This window comes from Macrotis lagotis, chromosome 1 (assembly GCF_037893015.1).
Source record: "Macrotis lagotis isolate mMagLag1 chromosome 1, bilby.v1.9.chrom.fasta, whole genome shotgun sequence".
NCBI classification, from domain to species: domain Eukaryota; kingdom Metazoa; phylum Chordata; class Mammalia; order Peramelemorphia; family Peramelidae; genus Macrotis; species Macrotis lagotis.
The window spans coordinates 665858372-665886123 of record NC_133658.1 but is presented as its reverse complement, the minus strand read 5'-3'; the positions used below and the strand labels follow the sequence as shown (position 1 = coordinate 665886123).

At 32.6% G+C, this 27752-nt stretch overlaps 1 protein-coding gene and 1 long non-coding RNA gene across 2 annotated transcripts; one reads left to right on the top strand and one right to left on the bottom strand.

The window, feature by feature from the left end:
• Positions 1 to 10685: 10685 nt before the first annotated feature.
• On the bottom strand, positions 10686 to 17693 carry MSTN (myostatin). The gene is made up of 3 exons (XM_074215502.1): positions 17175 to 17693; positions 14865 to 15238; positions 10686 to 12470 (listed from the first exon to the last, which is right to left on the bottom strand). Exons 1-3 carry the CDS (start codon positions 17545 to 17547, stop codon positions 12090 to 12092), a joined length of 1128 nt encoding a protein of 375 aa, XP_074071603.1. The 5' UTR covers positions 17548 to 17693; the 3' UTR covers positions 10686 to 12089.
• Positions 17137 to 27529, top strand: LOC141507635 (uncharacterized). The gene is made up of 3 exons (XR_012474211.1): positions 17137 to 17514; positions 18141 to 18180; positions 27164 to 27529. It is a non-coding gene; the product is annotated as an uncharacterized LOC141507635 (long non-coding RNA).
• The last annotated feature ends 223 nt before the right edge of the window (positions 27530 to 27752 follow it).

Here is a 27752-nt window from a genome sequence, read left to right as displayed (position 1 = left end):
AGATAAGTGATCACTATTCATAACCTTATGAAAAAAACCAAGTTACTAATATCAAGAGAAAAATACAAATCAAAATCACACTGCGCTTTTTTACCATATACCCTTCATATTGACAAAGATGACCAAACAGGGTAATAATCAATACCGAAAATGTTGTCGAATTATAGATACATTAATACATGTTTGGACAGAGCTATAAAATGGTACAAACATTTTATAAAGCTAGTTGAAATTATTCAAATGAAATTACTAAAATGTCCATACCCTTTAAACCAGAGGTACAATTATTGTGCTGATAAGAAGAAATAAGAACAATAAGATGAAAACTCCAACTTACACCAAAATATTTTAGCATTTTTTAATAGCAAAGAACTGGAAATAAAGTAGATATCTATCAATTGAGGAAAGAATGGTTAAAGAGACTGTGGTACACGAATGTAATGGAATATTACTGTGTTAAAAGAAATGGTATATGTAATGAACACTAAAAAACATGAATAGGTACATGTACTGATGAAGAATGAAGTAAGCCATGTAAATGAAAAAGGCACACAAAAATAAATAAAATTGAATAATAATAATAAAAAGATCAAGTGTTATTTGAATAAACAGATATAAGAAGATACTCTCAACTCATTCTTTCATGGACGTGGAAGGCTCATAACTGTTATACATTGCATATGTTTTCTGACTTTTTCAATTTATCAATTCCACTAATATTTTTCCTCTTTTTTATTTTTGTCTTTAAAAAATATTATTTTGTTGTGATATTTCTCTTCAGGAAGAGGAGGGTTACTGAGGATCACTATGATGGAAAAACAACAGCAACAACAGAAGATATCAATAAAATAAAAAAAGGTTTTCATGGCTTTCCAACAAAAATCCAGCTCTCTCACCTCTTCCTAGTTAATTTTGAACCCCAGATGTTTGCTTCTTATCTGTGACTGTCAAAAGTGTTAATAGATTAACTTAGGGAACTGTCCTACAACTTCATGTCCTAACCTAGATAATATATACTATTCACTCACTTGTGTTTTCTTGAAGAGATTGCTAGGTTAATCTCATTTAAGTGCTTGTATATTTTATTAAGTCATCCTATACTATTGTAAGACTTTATGCAGTCAGGATAATCCATCAGCAAATAGAAACATCTGTAGGACTTCACAAACCTGTAAGGAATACTTCTTTCTTTTGGACACTGCTCATCAGAGTGAACACATTGAGTGGGCATATCCTTTTCAGGTCAACTCTGACCCCAAAAAAAGAGTATAGTCTCAGTTCTAGATACAGAATCCCAAAAAGGAAGCTTATGTGCTCTCCCTGAACAAGCAGAGCTTTCCAGATGCTGAGTACAGAAGGAGGCTACTGAAATTTCAAAAGGATCAAGCTAGGCCCTTGCTCAAACCCAAAGCCAGGTCAAGAGCTTGCAGAGTTCAGACTGGGGAGACGGTAACCAGACTTTTCCAGGGATCAGATCACTTTGGGAGCACTTGAGGCTTGCAGATCCCCAGCTTGAGCTGACCCTGAGTTCCTAAAATAACACAAAACTCAATACCCCAAGAAAGGAGCAACTAGAAGAGCTTCGACATCCTACAGACGTCAACCAACCCAGGTCTCCCATCAAACTCAAAATCAGGAAGAAGGCTGAAAGAATGAGCAAACAGAAAATTTCAGAGGACTCTAGTGATGAAATATGCTACTCACCTCCTGACCAAAGACAGGTGAAATGCCTGGTGTGTGCAGCGAGTTTTGTTGTTGATGTTGTTGTTGTTTTTGTTATTTTACATAGCCATTGCAGAACGTTTTCCTCAGCTATACTTATTTATAACAGGGATTGCATTTTCTTTCTTTCTCAGTGCAGAAGTATGGGGAGTGTGGTGAAAGAGAAAATGTACTCTTATTGATTGGCAATATGAAAAATGTAATTTAAAAATAAGAAAAAATTTAAAAGAACAAAAATATGGAATTTTAAGTAAACTGCAAGCTCAGAATATATAGCAGCAATGTGGTAATAGTAAAAAAGAGAGAGCTAATATCCTCTTAGGCTGCACTGTTAAGTGATTTTCAAGTTTGAAGAGAAGTCAACAGACATAATGAAGAAATAGAATGATATAGTTGATAGCTGGCTGTCCTTGAAAGTAGGGAAATGAGTTCAAATTCTGCCTTTGCTACTAGCCTTGTAATGCTGATCTGCACCAGTAGAAAATATTTCCTTATCAGAAGCTCCTTACATTGATGACATCTTAGGTCCAATTTTAAAAAACAAAACAAAACCAAAAACTCAGAATCAACATATAGAAATCATAACTAGGAGCAATGCATAGAGGCTGTAAAGAGGCAAATTTAGACATGATGTCAGATAGCCCTACATAACAAGGAGAGTTCTCACAAAGTGTAATGGACTGTTTCTGAAAGTGTAGATTCTTCCTCAGAGTTCTTGAAGTGCAGGCTGGATGGACACTTATTGGGTGGATCATAGAGATGACTTTGAGATGTTAGTTGGACTAGATGACTACTGAGATCCCTTCTGACTCTAAAATTCTGTGCTTCTCAAAGCTAAATTGCCTTTGAGTTCCCTTATAATTCTCAGATTCTGTCCCTACTATTTGTGCAGTTTTGAATCACAAATAAAGTCAACTATTTGAATAAAATGCCATTGTGGAAATTTAATATACTATAATATTTATGTTTCCTTCAAAAGAACCTAATGTGCCTATGAAAACATTGCTTTACAAAGGAGGTAAAATCTTGGTCCATGTACTTGATGATATGATCACAATTGGGAAAATACCATAGCAACTCTTGTTTGAGAAATGTCAATTTTCTGACATTGGAAATGTTATTAGCTACCAACAGGAGAAATTCAAACTGTTTTGGGGGAGCATCAGTGTTAGATATAACCCTTTGGAAAAGCATATAAACACTTTCTCACCATTTTAAATTAACAAATTGATTTTAATGTTTCTGAATTAAACAACTGCGAATTTATGAATTCAAATAAATTTCCTAGAATCTGATCAAGTTTTTGAATTTGTCAAGCTGAGGACCAAATGCTAGATCTGGTGACCTCACCAAAGGACAGAAACCCCTAGGACTCTTAAATTGAGATAGGCTATCAGCCTCTCCAGTCACTATTATTAAAAGAGGGTTAGGACTAATCTATTATATTTCATCATAGATGATCTAGGAAGAAAAAGAGATTATTGGGTCATATTATATTAAAATCTTACCTGATGATTTCTGTTTGCAAATTAGCATTTTTTCTGTGAGTATATTTTGGTAGTGGTGAGGAATTCCTATTAACATGCTTAATTTTCACTTTCAGAATAAGATCTCAACATTGTCAGGATCTGATGTCATGGTACAGACAACCTTCTTGCATGAACATGTTACAGAAATGAGTTTTGTTTTTGACTGGTTGAGAGGTTATGCCAAAGTTCTGAGTTCTGTGGAGTAGAGCCAAGAAACATTTGGCTGCTTAGTCAGGGTAAATGTCCGTGGGAGCGGAACTGGAAAAGCCTTGTGAAGGATGCATGGCCAAAACCGCATAATCCAATTTTGTTCTGAATAGAGTCCTTTATAGCAGAGGTAAAAGAATTTGTGACAAAAGTTGTTTTCTTAGAGATATAATTTGGAGCCATTAGGAAAACGAATTAAATTAAAAAATTAAAGGATATTCTTGTGACAGTTTTATTTTTGGATTGTCTTTTGCAATGAATTGTAGTGTTATATTTCTTTTGGAGAAATTATCCCCATGGCATCAGAATCTTGACAATAATAACTAGAAATGTATGAACTAATCTTGGTGAGTGCCATCTTGCTTACTGTGTTTGCTACTAAGACTAAATGTTTGCTCAAGTCAATTTTTACTATGTTTATAGAGGAAACATGATCAGAAACTACACAGGATGATATGGTATGGAAGGTTCAGAGGAAGGCATACCCAAATCAGTGAGACTGTAGCTTCATGGTTGCACTAGAAAAAGCACTTCCACATTCATTTTTATATTCTCATCAGTTATAATGAGACAGTCTCATCAAGCTGCTAGAAACTACCCCATCATTGCTCATACACATCTATAAAATGACCTTGTAATTAGTTTGCATATATTTGGCTTATCTTTATATACAGAGAATATAAGTTCCTTGAAGTCAGAGACTTTCATTTTTGCCTTTTTATTACCAACCCCAAGCATAGTGCCTAGTAACACTGCAGGTGCTTAATAGATATGGATTGAAAAACAGACAATTGCAGATAAAGAGAGCATGGAGTGTAAATGGAAAGAGCCTCAGTTTCCTCTTTTATAAAATTAATGTATTATTAGCTGTAACAATACCATGTAAACAATGATGCACTATATAATCAAACACGTGGCCTGGCCAGCCCCCGCCCGGCCCTCCTAGCCAGGGCACATTTTGGAGGGTGGCTAGGTGGCGCAGTGGATAGAGCACCAGCCCTGGAGTCAGGAGTACCTGAGTTCAAATCCGGCCTCAGACATTTAATAATTACCTAGCTGTGTGGCCTTGGGCAAGCCACTTAAGCCCATTTGCCTTGCAAAAAACCTAAAAAAAATGTAATTGGGAAATATATATATAATCAAACACTACTATTATCATCAGAGTTATATTGCTAAACATACAGAGTATATTATTTCATTCAAAACTGAAGTCAATGCTAAAAATAAATGAAGTTTTGTAGTATTTTACAGTTGTGCCTTTACACATTCAGAAAAACTGAATTTAGAGGGAGGGTTATGTTAGTTCAAGTAATATTTTATATATATTTTGTTGTATTACATTAAGCAATAGTTGAAATAAACAAATCAGCAGTTCTAATTGTTAGGTTATTATCAACTATCAATACGAAATGCATGTTTTACCATCTGTCATATAAAATGGAGAGTTAAGACACAAAAATCTTGCATTCAAGAACAGTGTGTGGATATATGACACTCCCTAGAGTATTTGGATACATAAACTAGTAGATTACATTGAGATGTACTCTCCACATAGCATTTTAATTGGCAACAAAGATAATATTGCGCTAAAACATTCACGCTATGCAAAGCAAATGCACTCATTTCCAAAGGCCACCTCTGCAAGATGCCATCTAAGCATGAATGAACTAAATTTAGCATCATTTTGCTTTGCTTGACATTTTACTCAGAGATGACCAAAAGGGGAAGAGTTGTCTTTCAGATCTTTTAGATTATAAATTGGAATAGAAATTACTAACAAAAGTGGAATTGCAATACTATATGTCATTTGGCATACCCCAGTGAATAACATCAGATAAATTTTTGTTTATGTCTTAATTTTTGGTTATACTGTGATGGAAATCACATGGTATAAACAAGGGGGCCTGCCACAGTGTAAAAAAATCCATTGATATTATTTCTTCCTCTTAATGGGTATGTGTGTCACCTGTCACATTGCTAAAATAATATTGAAATAGATACAGCAAGTCTATGAATATTATAGCCTATCCATGTAACATATATTACCATACAGTTAACAAATACTTACTGAATACATAAAGTACTCACATTCAAGTAAAGCTTCATAATTTATAAAATTCTTTTCCTTCATAACCCTGTGAAGTAGTAAGTAGAATTGTTATTATCCTCATTTTACAGTGGAGAAAACTGAAGCTCAAAGAAATTCATTACTCCAACAAAATGATAAAGTTGGGAAATAGCAATTCTGGCAAATCATGGAAGCTCCTTTGCACAATAAAGTATTACCACCCATGTTATCTCTTACATAGTCATTATAGAGCTAAACTTTTACAAAAGTTAAATTTATTATTTGTTGAACAGGCACAGGTAAATTCAATAGGCAATAGAAAGAAGCTTGATAGTTTGAAGTAAGCTGAAACATATGACCATAATGATTGACATGCCAGAATGGCATAAAAATCAAGGATATGTACAACCATAAAAGGAGATGAGAGTCACATAACACATGCGTGTTGTCCTGGTCTAATAGCTCCTCTGGGCTTGCACCCACAAGCAAAATAATGGAGCCCTCTGGGAGTAACCCTGAGGGGAGGTGTTTCCAACACTTTGGCATTTTGATTTCCATTAACAATGAGAAAGTTTGCTTAATTAACTTTCAATAAAAGGTATTAATTAAATAACATCATAATAATTGGTAGAAAACATTTTCCCCAAAAGACTGGAATACAATATCTCATAAAAATACATATTTGCCATAGAAAGAATAGACTCAAAACTAAGATGCAATAATAATGAGGTATATACAAAGAGAATACATGCAACAAAGGGGTAATTCATAACTCCTAGTACTGAAAATTCTTCCCCACCCCTTCACAAAGTCCTCATACTGCTTTTCTCAGAGGCATTGTCTCCTATAGGTTTTACTGACTCTTCTATGAAATGGTCTATGGGACTGGGGAAGAAGAAAGAGATAAAAACTTTTTCTTCTCGCCATCCCTAGAGTGAATCCCTCTTAAGAGACCTAGTTTCAACTTCCATCAGAGTATCCCTGCTGCTAGACTGGCAATACTTCTAGTTTTTTAAAGCATGGTTTTTTGTTTGGTTAGGCAATCAACTATTCTCTTTCTGATCCAATCAAAGAGTTTTATACTTCACAAGGTAAAGGAAAAGGTAAATCTTAATCATGTGTAATTACATTGTTGAAGATTTATAAGAAAATCCTTGATGGAATCTATCTAGATTCCTTCTTTAAAAACTTTAATTCAAGTGGAGATAAAATGCTCAGCCTTTGTTATGCTGATTTACAAGCAATGTTAAAAGAAAAAGAAAAAATCTTCAGTGTCTTGGGTAGAACCTTTATTGAGGATTTGGGGGGGGGGGTTGTTTCTTTTTTTTTTTTTTAGAGAGACGGGGTTAAGAATTGTCCAGAATTAGATGGTGTAAAGGGGTTTTGATGGTGTGGTACTGTTTAATTATAGTGGAAGTACCTTTGATGTAATCATAGATCTTTTAAAATAGTGAAGTATTATTGCTATAATCATAGCCACAAAGTATCATGGATATGGAAGTGGCCTTATGTTGTACCACTTTTTATAGTTCTATTGTATAGAAAGAGATGGGACAGCTCTGTAGCTCAGTGGAAAGAGTACTGGGTCTGGAACCAAAAAGACCTGAGTTCAAATATGGGCAAGAAAATTTCATGGACATTATAGACCACAAGGTCACAAAATTAAACATAACAGAAACAAAGAAAGAGATACTCCATCAGAATTATACCATTATTATAGAATGACATTCTGAAACATTTGTCATCAACTTTGCTACTTTAGTCAAATATGTCATTAGTGTTTTTCAAATCACAAACTGTTAGCACCAAAAGAAAATGTGAAATGGATAGAGGAAAGACTAGCCTTGCATATAAGCTGCCCTAAAGAGGCAATGAAAAGAATTTAAAAGTCTACATTATCAATGATCAGCTTGCTAAGCAGCAAGTTATAGCAGTTAAAGGCAAGACTGCTTTAGAAAATAAAGTTGTTTATAAAATCTTAAAGAGGAAGGCTAGTGGATGATGAACTTTATGAAGTCATAAAACAGAAAAAAAGCAGTATAAAGAAAACCAAATTTAAAGTGAAGTTTGCAAGAGATCTACCAAAGTAAAGTCATCCCAAGGGCAAAGAAAGATGAAACTGGAAGAAGCACTACTGACAGACCTAAAATGGAAAAGATCTGCAAAAAAGATTTCATGAGGAATCCTTTTCACCAACAAAGAGAGTGGAGCCATCACATTTGGATTCTAACATCACTGTTTCGGATGTGCTTATTGAGGAAATGGAATTGGTACTGACGAAATAAAGATGTAAAAAACAGCTGGACTAGACCAAGTATATACAAAAGAACTCTTTCCTGGAGGCAACATAACTTCAGAAACTTGAAACCTTGTTTTCTTTGGGAAGTTTTCAATTATTGACCTTTCTGAGAATGCTTAAAGTTCATAAGAGATGAAGAAGAAAATGTAATGAAAATTCAATAATCACCTACAGAATTATTATATAGCATCTACTCTATTCTAGTTTAACTTCCCGAGGTACTCATTTCATGGTCCATTAGAGTTTTGTCTCTAGGTATTATCACAGCAGAGTAATTTATGTAAAATTGTATTTTACTTTCTTTTTACATATTTTGTGTTGTAATCTCTGAACAGCAAGTGGACCTTTGCAAACAGTAGAATAAACATAAATATTTTATTCAAATATGTATTCTTTGCATTTCTAGAATAATAATAACAATAATAACTCATTTCTATAGTACTTTAAAGTTTACATTTTCCAACAATAACCCTAAGAAGTATGCAATGCAAGTATTTTTTATCCCTTTTTCCTTATTCTAGAAGCCTACGAGGCAAAATAACTTGCCTAATATCATGCTGCATATGTGTGTGTGGTGCTAGAATCCCAGCTTTCTGACTTCAACTCCAGGAATTGCTGCCTGTTTTTCTGATTTAGTTTTTGTTCATAAAAATAATGTTTTATTTGAAGATTTTTACACTACTCTTATATTTAGAAATAATATCAGAAATTTTGCTTCTTATCACATGTGAATGAAATCTTAAATGTTTTAATGTTCTGATAATATATAGCTGATCATTGTGATTTAAAAATAAAAATAACAAATAAGCTTTGCTTTTCATGTGTATGGGAAGGAGTAGTGTTTAAAGAAATGAATTACCATTTAAGTTATTAATTTATTAAACACTTTAAAAAGATCATAGACATCATCTGATCCAACACTTCCATGGTATATTTTAGGAAACTGAAGCCTAAAATTGTGACATTAGCCTTCTAATGTCAAATAGATAGTGATGGATACATAATCCATAACTCCTGGACCAATTTCTACCTAACATCAACCACTTTAAGCAAAAAAAAAAAAGCAACAACTATATAGTGGGAAGTACCCCCAAATAGTAAAAGTCACATGGCAATTGATTTTATTTTTAGAAAGATAATATGAGTAGGGACTATAGTGAATTTTGGATCAATACATAGTGTTGAAAGAGGATCCAAAAGATAAAAAAATATGAATAGGATTTTCCCAGAAGCCAAAATTCTTCATGTAATTTTCTGTAGAATTTGCCTAATAATTAGTTAGCATTAGTATCCTGTTGTATCATGATTATCATTCACATATTGAACCATTTGTGGATGTCCTGAGGATGATGATTTCCCTGTTAAAATCACTGACACCACAATGGATGTGTCAATATTAACTTTCAAAGAGTACTTACATATTGTTTATATTATTACTGGGAAGTAATAGTAAAAAATTTTCTTTAGTGGTTCAGGAATAACTGTTTATTAGAATTGTTTGATTCAGCGTCTTACTCTAATGACTCATTGTGATGGTAAAGTGATTCTAGTAACTTTAAATTAATGTCAATGAAGCATAAGATGAAGCAAATTCCACTTATTGAAAAGGCTTTTTGTATATTTGGCCCAGAGATATACTTACCTTATGTCCAAATATCAACTTAGCTCATTCTAAAGAGTCTTGTAACCTCCTATAATCAAAAATATAATCATAGAAATATATATAAAATATTGTGTTAATTTTTTGGCTACAGTAGTTCACAAAATAATTGTGATCTACACTAGTATAAGGAGATACCACACTGATGAAATCATAGGTTATAGCTCATATTTATGTAGTGTTTTAAAATTTACAAAGCACTTTCCTCACAACAGCCCTGTGAGGTAGGTAGAATGTGTTATTATTCCTTATAGATGAGGAAACTGGGACTGAAATTAAATGAACATTAGAAAGTGTTGGAGCTGGAAGTGGAAACTCAGATCTTCTGACTCCAAGTTCAGCACTTGCACTACGTCTTGGAACTTTTCAAACCCTGGGGAATAAAAATTTGCTTAGGAATTAGTGGTATTAAATACAATTCAATTAATTCTTCCTTTAAGTTTAGTAGTTATCTCCATTTTACTAACATAACATAAAAAATTCTTACTTTGCTTATATTAAATGTTGAATTAAGGATGTTCAAGAATTTATTGAATATTTAACAATTCAGACAGAAGGTTCTTTGTATCCATTGGGAAAATTATGTATATACCACAGAGCCAGGAACATCATGTTGCTTCAATGTATTCCTCAAATCAGTGAATACCATATAACTCTATTATCTTATACTCCTGTCCTTTGCAATTTGCTTGGAAGTTAAATTTATGAAAGCAGTACCCAGCTCAACAAAACTGTTATAATCAAATATTTGTTTTGTAGTGCCAAGTAATATGGACCATGCTTTTGGAGGGAAATCCACTCAAAACTTGAAAAGTTTTACAATTTATAAATCTTTGTAAATGAGTATTTTATATTTTTAATTTTGAATAAAAATTTTACTGATAATTATTTAGAATTTTGTGAAATATAAATTAAAGGGAAAAGAGGAAGAAAATTAACAGGTTGATATTTTACTATAATCTCAAACAATAAAGAATGATAAGTTGAAAACCAGAAATCCAGAATACATCATTATAACATTAAGAACTTTTGTATCATCATAAAGGTGAAATCATTCAAACATAATTTATGGTGATTTTCTACACATTTGATACCAAAAATTTCTCTTCAAAATAAGTACCTTTAAGCCAATTTAAAAGTTCCGATTTATAAAATATAAAGAAATATATTTACTATAGAATTACAAAATAAAGTCTGCAATATTTTATTGAAATTTGTTTTTCTGTCTATAGAGACAATGAAATTAAAACTTTTTGGTATGGTCAATAATGCTTTATCAGTACAGTATTAAAATCATGGAACGTTAAGGTTTTATTATATTGACAGTAAACCATCAAAAATTGCATATTCACATTAAACAGTCATTGTGACTCCATAAGAGAATGTCAATAATGTAAAAAAATATAAAATGATTGTAATGTAACCATCTAACTATTGGCATATGGATTTTTTCAAGTCCACTATTTAGTTGCTAATAAAATTTGTTCTGCAAGCAATAATATTTCATAATTGAAGACATATTTTTGCGCCTTAATACATAATTTGAAATTTTCTCAGTAAAAACATATACCAACAGTAAATAAAAAAGGAAACATTATTTACAAAAGTCTTGTATACATATTACATAAATGCAATTGTATCAAAGTATTTTTATACAACATTGATAGAACCATTGATTTGCATTGGTTGGTTTTTAGTGCAAACTGCAGTATTGATAAAAAGCAGGCTATAATTTTGAATTAGGATTTATACTTGTCTTATTAATTACAAAAAAACAAACATAGTTGATCTTTATAAAGCACTACAAGGTCTATCAAGTGCTTAGTGTCTTACATTTTAGTAGACTGCAAACTGTCCAGGGATGTTGCAAACTTGAAAGCTGACAACTAAAAGAAAGCTTTCTCTTTCCACTAAAGAAACCCTACTCCATTTGAAGGTACCTGAGTAAAGGGGAAGCTTATATTTTGCTGGATACTTGCAACCAGATAACACCTTTCATTCAGCCTGTTGTATTAGCACCATTGTTTTAGATTATTAACATACTGTACTAATCATTATAGGAATGGAAGCATGCATAGAGTGCACCATCCCTAATTTCTGTATTCTTCTATTTTCATGGAATTTCATCTTACCAAGTATTCTGTCATACACTAAAAATTCAAGTGTTTGAGGAAATTCAAATGATGGTGACAACTCTACATTATCCCGTTACTGTATAGAAATGTTCTGATTGTGAAGTGAGGAAGTGAAAGTGAAGTGAAGCTGTGAAAAAAATATTTTAAAGTTCACTTCTTTAATTCATTGGGACACAGAGTTGTTTTTATTTACCTGCATGTGATGATAGATGATCATATATAAAATATTATTCCTTTCCTATTTAAAAAGGAAATTATAATATTTTTATTGCAACTTTTCTTTTTGAAGGTTAAATACCAACCATTGCATTTATTCTCTTCTTCTAGTTCATGTATGGTAGCTTGAGCCTTGGTGACTCTTTAATGTACTCTAGGTCTTTTGTAGCCTATTGTACATAATTTCACAGTTTCAAAAATTGGTGAGGGGAAACCTTCCATATTTTATAAAGTAATGAACCTAAGACAAAGCTCATGAGCACCCACAACGATCTACTACCATGGCTGGAATTTTTCCATATATTATTTGTTCTTTTCCATTAAAATATAACATATTTATTGGGGACATCTTAGTAGGAGTACAGCAGGGTCCTGCTGAACCTCTAGGATTTGCTTGATGAACAAGATGAGTGTGAGGATATTTTTGTAGAAATACAAATTCACATTCTCCAGAGCAGTAGTTAGCCTTATATCTTTTGGGTGCAATAATCCAGTCCCATCCAAAAGCTTCAAAATCTACTGTTAGTGGGTAACGGCAGCATCGAGATTCTGTTGAGTGTTCATCACAATCAAGACCAAAATCTCTTCTAGATCTTTTTGGTGTGTCTGTAACTCTGACCTCTAAAAAGGGGTTCTGTGTAAAGAATGGGGAAAAAATGAAAATATAAATCATAAAATAATTCATATTGAAATAATTCCCTGGGATCAGACAAGGCATTCTTGAAAAGAGAAACCTAATCAAGCAAATCATTTTACAAATACTCTTGCCTGAAAAAAAATCCTCTTTAAAAGATAATACAACATTTATTGGACTTGATCTCCCCTTTCTGGTCCAAAAAATTGAAACAGTACACCCTTCCCTAAAAGGAGACTGTATCATTTATACTTGTATCCATCACAACTTCTAGCACAGTGCCTTTCACATAGTAGGCACCCTCCCGCTATCAGATTTTTTTTAAAGTGATTGAATGGATAGATGAATGAATGAATGAATGAATGAAGGTAAATATGACTCAATTACTCAAAGTACCAAGTCTTCCTCCCACATTGAAATTTAGATTTTCAAGCAATAGAAGATTCAAAGTTACCTTCAGCCAAAGGTAACTCTGTGTGTGTGTGTGTGTGTGTGTGTGTGTGTGTGTGTGTGTGTGTGTGTGTGTGTGTGTGTGTAAATTAGGGCAATCAGAGAGATAGGACAGAAGTTGGAAGAGAGCTAAATACGAATAGAGAAAACTCGGAGTTGGAAGGGACCTTAGATGAGATCAAGCCTAACTTCCTCATCTTCAGATGAGTAAATAGAGGACCAGAGAATAGAAATTACTTGAACAAGATCAAAAAGAAATGCCAGAACAGGGATTTGAACCATCTTCCCTGAGTAAATCTGGTGCTTGTTTTATAGAGGACTGTTACTTCCCTAGTCATTTTTTATTCCTTCAAGGAATGTCTCCTTATAGATTTGTATTAGTCTTTTTCTCCCACCATCATTTAAAGGTGAGAATCATCACCAATAGTCTTTTTCAGTTTTTTTAAATATTGAGAAATCTGATTATTAAATTGAAGTGTACATTTATATATGCATTTATATATTTTTCACTGTTTGGAACATTAAGAACCATAATAATTATCCCACAAGAGAATAGCAAAAATATTTGTACCTATTTACACATACATCCTGAAGAAGGGAGAAGGTGGAATTTTTTTTTATTGGGGCTTGGAGTCCATTTAGAATGTACCTGTATTGATACCATGTGATCTGACTGGTAATTACATTATGAAAAGCAGTATTACTTTAAGAGCAAATAATGAAATAGCAAATCCAGAGCATTATTGATTTTTTATATATATAGCATTATATCATTATTTGGGAAAATATTCTTGTTACATAAAATAAATTTGATCCAGTACACTAGACTAACATTTCAAATTTTTAACAGTTAAGATTGCTCATAGTAAAATATTTGTTATTTTTAAAGGAATTGTAATGTTTGAAAAATAGAATCTTTCTGATATATTAGCAAAAAGTAATGAACAGACAAGACACATGGTAATAGAGGAAATACAATATAGAGAATACAGAACTACAAATGATTCAAAATTGATTTCTTTTGAGTTCAAGAATATAATTTAGCAGTTTTCTCTCATAATCTATATTTGTAAAATATATGCAGTATCAAATTAGTTGATATTTCCCAAGTCTATACTACCTTAAAAAGAGTAAAAATGACCACAAGCATGCTTAATGACAAGTGGAACCAAAATGAAAATTTTAAATTTGTTACAGATAATCCACAAAGGAATATTTTACAATGTTTACAATATAGGGCTTACTATATATGGACATATTTCTACAGTCTGCAGGTGATAATTATTTTAACCATGATTTCCTTCATAATGATTACTTTAAAAGATTGAATATCAGATATAAGGACAAACATTATGCTCAATTAATTGTAATTAAAAGCAATTTCTTTTCATACTCATAATTCATGAAAAAATTGTTTCATAGTTCTAAACTAGGATAAAATAGATTCAATAGACATTGAAAACTCCTAGAATATTTTGGTGTGTTTGGTATGTACACGATCTCACTATAAGTATTTTATGGGGGTTTGTATCAATATATAATTCCCCTATTAGTATAAAACTTAAGTTTGTCACTACTGAAGATATTTATGCAAACTGCTTAAAATAATGCAAAGAAGCTAGAATATTTTTCCTCTTAATCTAAAAATAAACATTTCCATTGATTAATGACCTAAATCAAAGAAGGATCTTAAAAATATAAAGTAAGGTTAATTTATTCTGATGAGTACAGAGTTGCCACTGGGGAAACATCTCCATCTCTGGCCTATGAGATGATATTCCCACCCACCCCCATTCATTTTCACCCACACTGACTACAAATTTTTAATATTATAATAGAATTTTTATAAAATGGGATCACTAAGGAAACATACTTTAGGATTATGTCTCTTTCTTAAGAAAAATGCTATTAGAGAGGGTTAGTTTTTTCCCAGGTATTACTTACCAATCCATCTTCACCTACTCCTGGGAAGGTGACTGCAAGATCATGGCCATTCTCATCTAAAGCTTTGATTTCAATGCCTAAGTTGGATTCAGGTTGTTTGAGCCAATTTTGCAATACTGTCTTCACATCAATACTCTGCCAGATACCAGTGCCCGGGTTCATGTCAAGTTTCAGAGATCGGATTCCAGTATATCTTGTACCATCTTTCATGGGTTTGATGAGTCTCAGGATTTGCACAAACACTGTTGTAGATTTCTTGACAGGCCTCAGATATATCCATAGTTGAGCCTTCACTACTTTATTATACTGTATTTTAGAGCTAAATTTAAAGAAGCAACATTTGGGTTTTCCTTCCACTTGCATTAGAAAATCAGCTATAAATAAATGTTTAAAAAAGAAAAATTACTGAATTAGGTATCCATAAAAACAAACTTCAAATCTCCAAGTAAATTAACAAATTAATTCATTATTCTCTTGTTGGATATTGATTCTCATAAAGTATGAATATATCATGTTTTGAAACTGAGTATTGTATAGAATTTCATTCATTAGAAAAAAGAAACCAAATATGTGTATATATATATATATATATATATATATATATATATATATATACTCTACAATTACCTTTTTTCAGCTTTTTAAATTTACATCCTTTTTTTCAACTGGTTAGAAATGGACTTCTCATTCCAAGAAAAATTCTATAAAGGAATGAGTGCTGGTTGAAATTTTAAAATGATGACGATTTGAGAGAACAAGAGACACCGTGGAGGAACATCCACTTAGAATTCTTTGGGAATCTGAGTAGTTACACTTACTGAGCAGCTGTACCAATCAGTCTGGAGGAAGGAACCCTTCCCCCAAGCCTGAATTACCTGGGGACAAAGCACACTGTGCTACTTACTTAGCTTTTGGAATTAGTAGGGGGGGAAATCCTTTCTTACACTCCAGTTCTGAACTATCATTTTCTAAGAATGAAACTAAACAAGTGATTCATAATAATTATTTATGTTATTTTCTAGTTAATTAAAAGTAGGAAAATGTCTCCACTAATGCCAGTATATTATTTATAAGCAGGGACGACTGCAACAGAACAGCAATTTGGTTTCTTTTATAGTATCTTAAAACTGTTTAAAAAAACAAACAAAACAAATGGAGGGAAGTAAATCTTTTGAACTGTTAGATAATATTGCCTTAAAGAAAGAGTATTGTGATTTTAATTTGCTTATTTAAATAGGAAATCTAATGTTTAATAGTTGTTTTAGTTCTCTGGATTGAAGTGTGCAAAGCCAGATCACAGACTCATGACCTAGAGCCTTTTATTTTCAGCTCCTTCTATTAAGGTACCTGTTTTTACTTTAGTGGTATATGTATCTGTTCTTTAGAGCCTTCTATAAATGTATGATATGAATTGTATAAAATTCTAGAAATATAATAGACAAAAATTTCTCAAAAGTAATTATTTTTACAAGTTATTAGCTGATCAACATTAAGTGAATATGTTGAAATGTATATAGACTGCACTCTTAATGATAGCATATTGGTAGGTAGGTAGGTTGGTAGGTAGGTAGGCAGGTAGGTAGGTGGGACAAGTTTTTCAGGTGCATATTACCTTGTTTCTCATTCAAGCATTTCCTTATTAGTTATTAATTATCTAGATGTAATTATGTAATTATTATGGAATTCTTTCATTAAATGTCTTCCAATTATGATACACTCTTTATTTTACCTTTTGTGAAATTATTGTGTAACATTTTTCATAGAATTACTGAAGAATCCACAGGAATCATATTAGTACTGATAGAAATACATTTTAAATGCTGTGAAATTAAGGGAAAATGAGATTTTAAAAACAGGTCCTGTTAGTCAACTTCTTTCAATCTTATTAGAAAGAAGTTTAATATTATTAATATAGCTTTCAGACAGCTAAGAACCTTATTGTATTATTTATATTTATTACCTACATTTTAAAAATTCTTATCTTTGTGTTAGTCTTAACAGAAGAAAACTCTGTTGTTTAAGGCAATATGTTTGCCTTAATGTGGTTAAGCTAAATAACTTTAATGATGTTCAAATATTTTATTATTTGTTCCAGCATAAGGAAGAAATTAAATAGTATAGCAGAATAAAAATAATTCCAATGTTATTGGTGTTTTGCTCATAAACTCATAGGGAAAAAAAAATTTTCTCCCTCCCACTTACACACTATAGCCAGCAGCCTGTTAAAAGCAGAAGAGATCTGTTTCTCATAAACACTAGGACAACTGTCAGCAGAATTGTGGATATGCACACACACAAAAAGCTACTTACACTCAGTAGGCATAGTAATAATTGTTTCAGTTGTAGCATGATAATCATCATCTTCCAAAGAACCATCACTGCTGTCATCTCTCTGGACATCATACTGATCAATCAGTTCCCGGAGTGGAGGAGCTTTGGGTAAAAGTTGCTTTATAGCATCCCTGCTAATATTAGGAGCTGTTTCCAGCCGAAGTTTACTAAGAATTTGGATTTTGATGGCTTCTATTCTTGAAGATTTGGTGTTTTGTCTCCATGTACATGCATTACATAGTCCATCTTTTTCCACATTCTCCTTTTGCTCGCTGCTCTCATTGAGATCCACGGGACCAGCTACAATCAGCATAAACAGGTAAATATAAACATAGATTTGTAATTTTTGCATGATCTTGCAATCAATATATGCTTTCCCCCTTTTTGTCTTTGCTCTTCTTTGCACGTAACACCAAGCCAATATTTTAATGCATGTAGCGACTGAGAGACAACTTGCCACACCAGTGAATCTTTTATACTGTATTCCAAGTGGCTTTTTATATTCCAACTTTGATGAGACATGTGTCGTCAGGATCTATGATTGGCTCTTGCTCCAACAATGAATCTAGCTGTCAGAGGTTAAAACCCTGTCTGTCACAAGTCACTAAACAGTATTTTGTTACAGTCAAGGGTGAACTGATTCATTTGACCACTTTATAAAAGAAATAAATCTGCAAAAAATGAAAGATATATGTGACATGTTTTCAGAAAAGAGATGTCATGTTAACAATAACACAAACCAAACTTAAAGAATGTGAATCTATATCTAACTGGAAAATTATAATTTAAATAGGTTTCCTTTAAACTCTGTTATACTTGAAATGTGACATAATTTATTCTCCCAGAAATTAAGATCATTTATTGCATTTTATACTAATCCTTAGAGCATAGAAAATTATACTACTTGTGCATAAGTAATCTTTAGTTTTAATGTTATGTTTTTAGAAAAGTACCAGTTAGGAAGAAATGAATTAAAGAGAAAAAGGTAAGATTTTTATATTGGTGAAAGTAATTTCATTATGTTTCCTAATAAAAATCTCTTAGTGCTTAAATAATTTCAACTATAAGACAATATACTTTCTGATCCTTACTTCAAGTTACATTGCAACTAATTTTGGGGGGTTGACATGTGAATAGAATTTTTAAGATATTTAATGACCATTTTAAACATGAATAGTTTTCTTAATATTAAATAGCTTATATTTGATGTTATATTTCTAGTCTAAGGGTAGGGACTTAGAATCCCTAAGATGATTTATTTTTTCACTATGTATGACAAAGGACACACTGTCACCTAATAAAAAAAAACAAAACAAAACTCTGAAACAGGAAACCAAAAAGCTGAGTCTGTGTTGCTCAGCATTTGTGTGGCATTATATAAATTACATCATCAGTGTGTATTTTGAAGTGAAGAAGAAAATCACTATTCTTTCTTCAGAACTTGTGAGAATTAAACATAAACCTAGACTTTAATTTGAAATAGAAATCATTTGGTCTCATCTCCTCATTATATGGAGGCAGGCCTGAGAAGTAAAGAACCCTGTCAAAAGATTCCCAGCAAATTATTGACAAAGACAAAAGCCCAGATACTTCCTTATTCCCATTTCAGTTTGCTTTTCACTCTATCATGCTGCTAATGTGTTCCTGCACAGGAAAAGTATAGGAAAAAGAAAATATATCTGAACCATCTCATTGCATATTATTTGTTTATGTAAATACTTGTGTATTTGTTTATATACATTTATATGTCTATATACACATATGTATATTTCTACCTTTATATTTTATATATATACATATACCTTTTGTATGCATACTTATATATTTTTAATAAAGGATGAAAGTACTTATAATGGGCTTATACTAAGTTATCCATATTAGAGGCAAATGGAAAAATCATGCAGAGTTGTACATTTTCTCTCTTTTAAGCCAAGTTGAACTATACAGGGAGCAAACCCTCATAGAATTCCAACAAATTAAGTTTAATGGCTCATTATAAAAGATACCTTTTCTCCAAAGGATCATAGTGTCCCACATCAACTTTTTTGAGGTGCCAATATCTTACTATTAATAAATTATTGTTTTAGAAAAACTGTTTTTTAAGAAAACTCTTAGATGATAATTTGGTGACCTTAAAAATTTAAGTATATTTCTAAAGTTTATATGATAGAAGCACTTATACATATCTACTTATCTAGACATACATATGATGATGATGATGTTTGTCCTTCATTCTCAAAGAGGTCCATGAAATCTGGGAGGTGATATCATGACAAACACACAAATTGGATTTGAGTGAGGGGATGCTGTGCTGTCACCAACCTCAGTGTCTCCTTTGGGTCCAGTGGCCAGATATGAATCAGGATGACTGGAGATGGTCCTGGATACCAGGCAATCAGGGTTAAGTGACTTGACCAGGGTCACCTATCTAGTAAGCAGTAAGTGTCTGAGGTTGGATTAAAACTCCCATCCTTCTGACTCCAAGACCAGTACTGCACTACCTGGCTGCCCTAGGCATATATATGTATGCCTTGAGAAAATTATTACATAATTCATTTGATCTTTTTATCACTAAAGACTAAGGCAACCTGATGCCCAGGGTTATACAATTTTCTTGTTATATAAATATCCAATTACAATTTTAGGGAGAGAGATGTTCTTTCTGGATCAAGATTACATCTTGCTCATAATCGCAATATCTTTTTCTGGCCAATCCTAGATAATGCATTTTTTTCATATGTTGGCACTATTAAATGGACATTTTTATATACCTCCAAGGCCTCCAGGCATTTATACATGTTTGAAGACCTTTGTTCTACCATCTTATATAATTATATAATTAAAGAATTATATAACCATGAAAAAATGTTCCTGGTCAAGTGGTTACACTAAATAATTTCTATAGTTCCTTACTATTGTTGCTATTGTTGAAAAACTATATATTCTATCTTTCCAGACTATTGTGATATGAAAAATTGCTGTAGCCTAAGTTCCATTGATTATACAAGCTTCAAAAGAGCATAAACATAAAGAATAAAGAATTTGCCAAAAATATAATCACTGTGCTCATCAGTGGATGGATTTTGAGCTGTGTAGAATTTCAAATTTTTGTACCTTCCCCACCAAGAAGAGAAGTGATTATATCATACTAGGACATTAACTCTAGGAAAGAGCATGAAACTCTAGAACTCCTACCTTCTAGACTTTTATCTTCTAGGGCTTGGTTGATGTCATGAAAAGGGTCTGGGGGGGCATCTAGGGGGCGTAGTGGATAAAGAAGCACCGGCCTTGGAATCATGAGTACTTGGGTTCAAATCCGGTCTCAGACACTTAACAATTACCTAGCTGTGTGGCCTTGGGCAAGCCACTTAACCCCATTTGCCTTGCAAAAACCTAAAAAAAAAAAAAGAAAAAGAAAAAAACAAAGAAGAAAAGGGTCTGGGGAAAAGAAAGTGTTTTTAGATGATAAGAGTTTCCTTTTTATTTGAGTAACAGCATATTGATGAATGGGATATTCATAGGAGATTGGACCTGGTGTTAATGGAACAAAGAGTATTGAATTTGGAGTCAGAGGATACTGGATCAAATCTTTACTTTGCCACTATGACCTTAGACAAATCTCTTAGCCTGGGGAAGAACTGGATTAGCGGGATGCTAAGGTCTCTTCAGATTTTAATTCTAAGATCCTATCATCCAAAGATATAATTGGTAAACAAACAGTCCTCTTCTTTTTAGAATGTGAATACCAATGTTTTGATGTAACTACAAATCACTTTAAGGATATAAGTATGATCTAAAAATTAAGGTCCAATTCCTGTAGTAGAAGTTTCTTAAGGGTTCTAAGTTTAACTCCTTTAAGTCAGTGAATTTAAAGCAGGAACCTATAACAATAATAATGATGCCAGAGTGAATTACTTTAATTCATTAGATCACTTTGATAATGACATCAGTGTTTTAAATGAGGTAATATGAAAAGTATTTTATAAACTTTAAAGCATTAGAAAGACTATAACCATTATTATTATCATTATTTCTATTATTGATGCCATTTAGTAACTATGTAAGCCATGCACTGTTATAAGGACACAAAACATATCACTAATACTTGAGCAATCTTACAAACCTCAATTGAAAAGGGGTAGTAAGAGAATGTGAATGAAGTATTGGTTCTGATCTAATTTGAGATAGGGATGGTGACAATTAATAATGTCATTTTATAAAAGTAGGTCATTATTTGACTGTAACAATAACCTTAGGATAGGGATTGTCTTGTGATTTCATGGAGATTTAGGGAATTCACAGGTGGAGAAATTCTACCATGGCAGGTTAATACCTTTTTTTACAACTTACAGTATTAGAGACTGACAAAAAAGCATTGAGAGGTTAAGCACAAGGTCACATTTCAAATGGGTTTTAGAAGCAGGGCTTGAAACCATGTCTCTTGGCCTCAGCTCTCTAGCCAATCTAGCACACAGGCCTAAAAATGAGTGACAGTATTCAAAGTGCCCAACATTTCCAAAAAGTTCATGCACAGGAAAAATTAGTTATATCAAAAATTAACTGATTATGGAAATCAAGGAATTTAAATCTTTATTTTGAGAACCCCTGTTCTATATAGGTAACAAGTATTTCAGCCCAATCTGTCTCATTTGATAGAGACAGATAGTTTAAAAATTTACTAGAATTAATAGAACTAACATACATTTTAAAAGGAAAAACAAGTATAAGTGAAATGTGTTTTTATTAAGTAATAATAGAAATTAAAATAGCATTTATTGTAGCACTTTAAGTTTATAAAACACTTTATAGAGCTCTCATTTCATCCTCACTATAACCATAGGAAGTAAATACAATTATTTTTCTGAAAGTGATTAAGTAACTTGCCCTGGTTCATACACTAGTAAGTATGTAAGGCTAGATTTGAACTCATGTATTCCTGACTTCAGGTTCAGTGCTCTATCACTGATGAAAATAAAATATTGCATGTTACAAGTGAATCACCTAGAGGACAACTGGCAATGGACTGACATTTTGGACCCAATGACCTCTGGGTTTTATAGTATCATGATTATCTAATAAGATCAGTCCCAGACCTGCAGTTTTCTGGGGTTTGTTTGTCTGCTTGTTTTGTTTTTTTTTACAGTATCCTTTGATTAATATGGCCACTGGATCCATCTGGCTCTGGAGGAGAAAGTGAGGCTAGTGACTTAGCACAAAACCTTCTCACTCAAATGCATTTCATATGCTTGTCATGGCATCACCTTCCTGATGTCATGGTCTTCTTTGAGGATGAAGGACAATATCATCATCATCATCATCATCATCATCATCATCATCATCATCATCATTATCATCATCATCATCTCCTGATTTATGAAGTTGATATATTTTATAACATGTCTTCATTGTTAGAAATTTCCTCAAAGGTAGAAAATGGCATACCCAGATTCCTTGGTAAAACAAAAAGTTAAAGTAGTTTTATTTATTCATTTTAAAAATTTTGGGGAAACAAGAATATTTTTATTTTAGTTTTCATTTTTTGGAAAATACATAGCAAAGGATTTTTTAAAAGACAAAATATTATAGTTTCTGTACCTTATATATTATATATGCATATAACATACATATATTACATACACATTATTATCATGTTTATCAAACTTCTAAAATAATATTCAGTCTAACTATTAATGGTTCTTAGAGCTCCTCTTGCTCAAACTTCCATTGGTCCTGGATTTACAATATTATGTGTTTTTGCTGAATTGCATATGCAATATATTATTTCCTTAAGAAGAGACATGTGATGTGAGCAGCAAGCTTTAAGGTCTTGTGTTTAATAGGATTTTTCCCCAGACTCATAACTATACATTCCAAAATCTAGAATAAGCAGTATAAAATCAACTTGGGAAAGGGAAGGAGGAGTTTTGAAAGGACCCTGAAATATTGTTACATTACTGTTCTTGAGGCATCAAGAGGAGTGGGGAACATGGTGGGATTGAGGCAGTTTCATCAGTGGCTGAAGTAGCCACACAAACAAAATCACAAATTTTCCAAGTATTGTAGGTAGAAATAACTACAGGGAGGGAAATAAATCTCTTAAAGGGCAAAACCACAAGGTTTATTTGGTCTAACACAAGGACTTGGAGCAGATCATTACCTTGCTGTACCTTGATCAAATCCTGGCACAGAAGTACCAAGGAGCCAAGCTATTTCAGGGCAACAAGGTGGCAGTGATAGAGCTCTGGACCTGGAATCAGAAGATCAGAGTTCAAATGCACTAGCATTTGGGTTTTGTCACTGATGAAATAAGTGAGGGCAAGAAGAACCATATCTTTTACCTCCAAGAGGTCACCCTTGTTTAAAGGAATTGGGGAGTAGCTAGGTGGTGCAGTTGATAGAGTACCGACCTTGTCTAGCTGTGTGACCTTGAGCAAGTCACTAACCCCATTGCTTTAAATAAGTATAATTTAAATAAGAAATTGGAAAATCATGGGTTTAAACCCACGTGACAGACTTTTCTGTATCAGATTTTATGAAAGAAATTGCAGGCATCCATTACCTGGTTGGTAAGTTATTAAGTCCTCAAAATAAACTCCATACCTGCCCCTTCCAGACTGTCAAAGCTCCTTCCACCCCTAATATTCCCCACTTTGATCTTCTGTTCTCCACATCTGACCAATAAATTAGAAGTTTTTGTTGGCAATCCTTCAGATTTAATGAATATTAAACTGAGGGTGTAAAATGAGTCTAATAAATTTGTTTTGATGTCAGTTTCATTTTTATTAATGCAGCTTGTTGATTTCCTTTATGACTATTCTACTTTATTTTAGGTCAAGGGCATATTTATTTCCATAACCAGTTAAGTCCCAGATTGAAATAAAGGTATCAAAAGTTCTGGGCACCCCTTAACTGTCAGAAAAATTCATAACTTCAAAGTAAGCTGCTTGATTATTATCAGTCACCAAGATTAATCAGTTAGTCCCCCAGAGAGAATCTTATAATTTGTATTTGGGACTTGAGAATATATATGTATGTATATGTATATATGTATGCTTGTATAGAAAATAGAAGGTAAAAAGTTACTAGAAATTTAATTTCTGTGAGGTTATTTCATTTATCTATAGTCTTCTGACTGAATTGTTGTTTTGGTAGAATTGGTTGCCTCAGAAAAGGGTTGACTCCCCTGTAAGATGTCCTCAAACTAAATCCTGTTTCCAAGTGGAGGGGAGAGAGGCTGGCATCTATGGCAGTGTTGGCCATATTTTCCTAATCAAAACTCAGGCCACATTGTTATAGAATATTCCTTTTGTAAAGCCTTGTTAAAACAACATTCCATTTTTTGATATTATGAATATCTCAGAAAAATATAGGATAATTTTTCCAAATATTAGGGTTAGAATGTTTAGTGTCCTTGTATTAAAATATCAGCTTTAATGCAATGGGCACCTCTTTAAAGTGGTACAATGACTTATTTGTTGAAGGGGGGGAAGTGCACACAGGATTGCTATATTTTTCAGCTGAATATTTCTACCTTTGATTTTTTTTAATCATATTTAAACCACATAAACCAGACTTGTAAACAATTAATTTTTTTTTTAATTAAATTTAACATGGTACATGCTGTCCTCTGCTGGGAATTTTGAGAATTACATATATAGCAGAGAATAAGAATTTTTCTTAAGTCATTTCTCATTCCTTTTTTCAATATATAAAAATTCATTAAATGAAAATCTGTAACAATAATTCACAATTATTAGAATTTATGTTTTACAAAACCCTATAAATCTTTACTAAGCAAATGTTTTAAAGTACAAAATACAATCATTCGTACGAAGCAATGTAAGAATCAAGTATCCAATTTTTTTTTTGTTTTTTGTTTTTGCTTTTGTTTTTTTTAGTTTTTGCAAGGCAGTGGAGTTAAATAGCTTTTCAAGGCCACACAGCTAAGGTATCCAATATTTTGATACTTTATTTTAATTCAAATGGTTAATAGAAACCTAAGAATACCTAAGAATTTATGCCTTAATCATCCTAAACCGATTCTTCATCATCATAACCCCTTAGTATTTTCCTGATTTTCTTTAGTTAAATACATTAATGAATTCTATCTTATCCTCCTATTGTTCAGTTGTTTTGGCCATGTCCACCTCTTCATGACTTCATTTGGAGTTTTCTTGGCAAAAATACTGGAGTAGTTTGCCATATCCTTCTCATTTTACAGATGAGGGGACTGAAGCAGATAAGATTAAGTGACTTGTCTGAGGATACACAGTCTGAAGTCAGATTTGAACACAGGATGAGTCTTTCTGGCTACAGGCCTGGCACTCTATCCACTGCATAATCTAGCTGTTCCCAAGAAGGGTTATACTTGCTAAATATAAGGGAATGAGTCCAGGCAGAATAATGAGGATTCTGGAAATGGCTTCATCTATGGTGGCTGGTAAAGAGAATAGTCAATCCTCAACAGTCTCCTACTTAACTTTAGACTTCAAGTATTTGCATGATTTTATTAGTAACTTCATTTTCATTTTAGTGTTGTCAACCTCATATGTTCACATAGAGAAAATTAATGAGAGGCACATTCATTGCATCAAAGTTTGTAGAATAGCTGGTATCCTTCTAGGTACTTCACTGGTCTCGTTCACCCTACCATTGTAAAGAGCTCCCTAACATTTGTTGAACATTTTCAATGTTTGCCTTTAAAACTCAAGTTTTGAATTGCAGTTATGTTCCCAAAGCATTACTGCTAGTCCTTTCACTTCTGAGGCCAAGCATGCAAGATCAGTGATACAATTAATAAGAAAATAAAGGCATGACAGAAGTAAATAAACATAGTAATCTAATGTTTGATAAATTCAAAGACCCAAACTTTTGGGATAAGAACTCACCATTTAACAAAAACTGATGGGAAAATTGGAAAACAATATGACAGAAACTAAGTACAGACCAAGATCTCATATTATACTATATAGCAATATGGTCAAAATAGTTACATTAAATTTAGACAAAAATGTTGATATCATAAGCAAATTATGGGAGCATAGAATAATTTATCTGTCAAATCTATGGATAAGGAAAGATTGTTACCAAAAAATTAATGGAGAACATTATGAAATATAAAATGGATAGTTTTCATTATATTAAATTTAAAATGTTTTACACAAATAAAACTAATGCAACCAAAATTAGAAAGAAAACTGAAACCTGGGGAAATTTTCTTACAGCTAACTTCTCTGATAATGGCCTCATTTTTCAACAATATAAAGAATGAAGTCAAATTTATAAGAATAGGTCATTTCCCAGAAGATAAATGTGCAAAGGATAGGAACAGGCAGTTTTCAGATGAAGAAATCAAAGCTTACATAGTCATGTGAAAATGGTCTAAATCACTATTGATTAGAGAAATGCAATTTAAACAACTGAGTTACCACCTCAAACCTTTCAGATTGGCCAACACTGGGGCAGCTTGGTGGCATAGTAAATAGAGCACTTGTCCTGGAGTCAGGAGGACCTGAGTTCAAATTTGGCCTCAGAAACCTAATAATTAATTACCTAACTGAGTGATCTTGGGCAAGTCACTTAAACCCATCACCTTGCAAAAAACAACAGATTGTCTAAAATGACAGAAAAGGAAAATGATAAATGTTGGAGGAGATGTGGCAAAGTTGTGACTCTAAGGCATCATAAGTGTAGTTATGAACTGATCTAACCAATTTATAGAGAAGTTTAGAACTGTAGCCAAAGTTTGTAAAATTGTGCATACCCTTTGATTCAGCAATAACAATACTAAGTCTGCATCCCAAAGAGCTATATAAGAGAGAGAGGGAGAGGGGGAGGGAGAAGGAAAAGATCCATTAGTACAAAAATATTTATAACAACTCTGTTGAAAATTGATGGGATGTTCATCAATTAATAAATGGATGAACTAGTTTTGTATATCATTGTAATGGAATACTATTGTACTATAGGAAAAAATGAGCAGGATGCTTTCAGAAAAACCTGAAAAGATTTACGTGAACTGATTCCAAACAAGGTAAGCAGAATTAGGATAACATTGTGTACAGTAACTCCAATATTGTAAAGTGATCAACAATGAATGACTTAGCTATTGTCAGCAATAAAATGATCCTAGAAAATTCCAGAGAGCTTATGAAGAAAAATGCTATTCACCTCCACAGAAAGAACTGATGGAATCTGAATACAGATCAAAACATATTATTTTTCCCTTTTTTGTGATGTGTTTTTTGGGGGTTTGGTCTGTTTTTCTTCCACAACAATATGTAAATATGTTTTGCATAATTTTACATCGATAACCTACATCAAATGCTTAGCATCTCAAGGAGAAGGGAAGGGGCAGGGAGAGGGAGAAAATTTGGGACTAAGAATTTTCTTAAAAAATGTAAAAATTGTTTTTACATCTAACTGGGGAAAATATTATTTAAAAAAAGAAAAGTATTAGACAAACTTCATGCCAGAATATCTATAGCCCCTGTCAACCTTAGCAACCAGCTAAGAGACATCAATAATGCCTATAATCAATGACAGCCTCAAGATTAA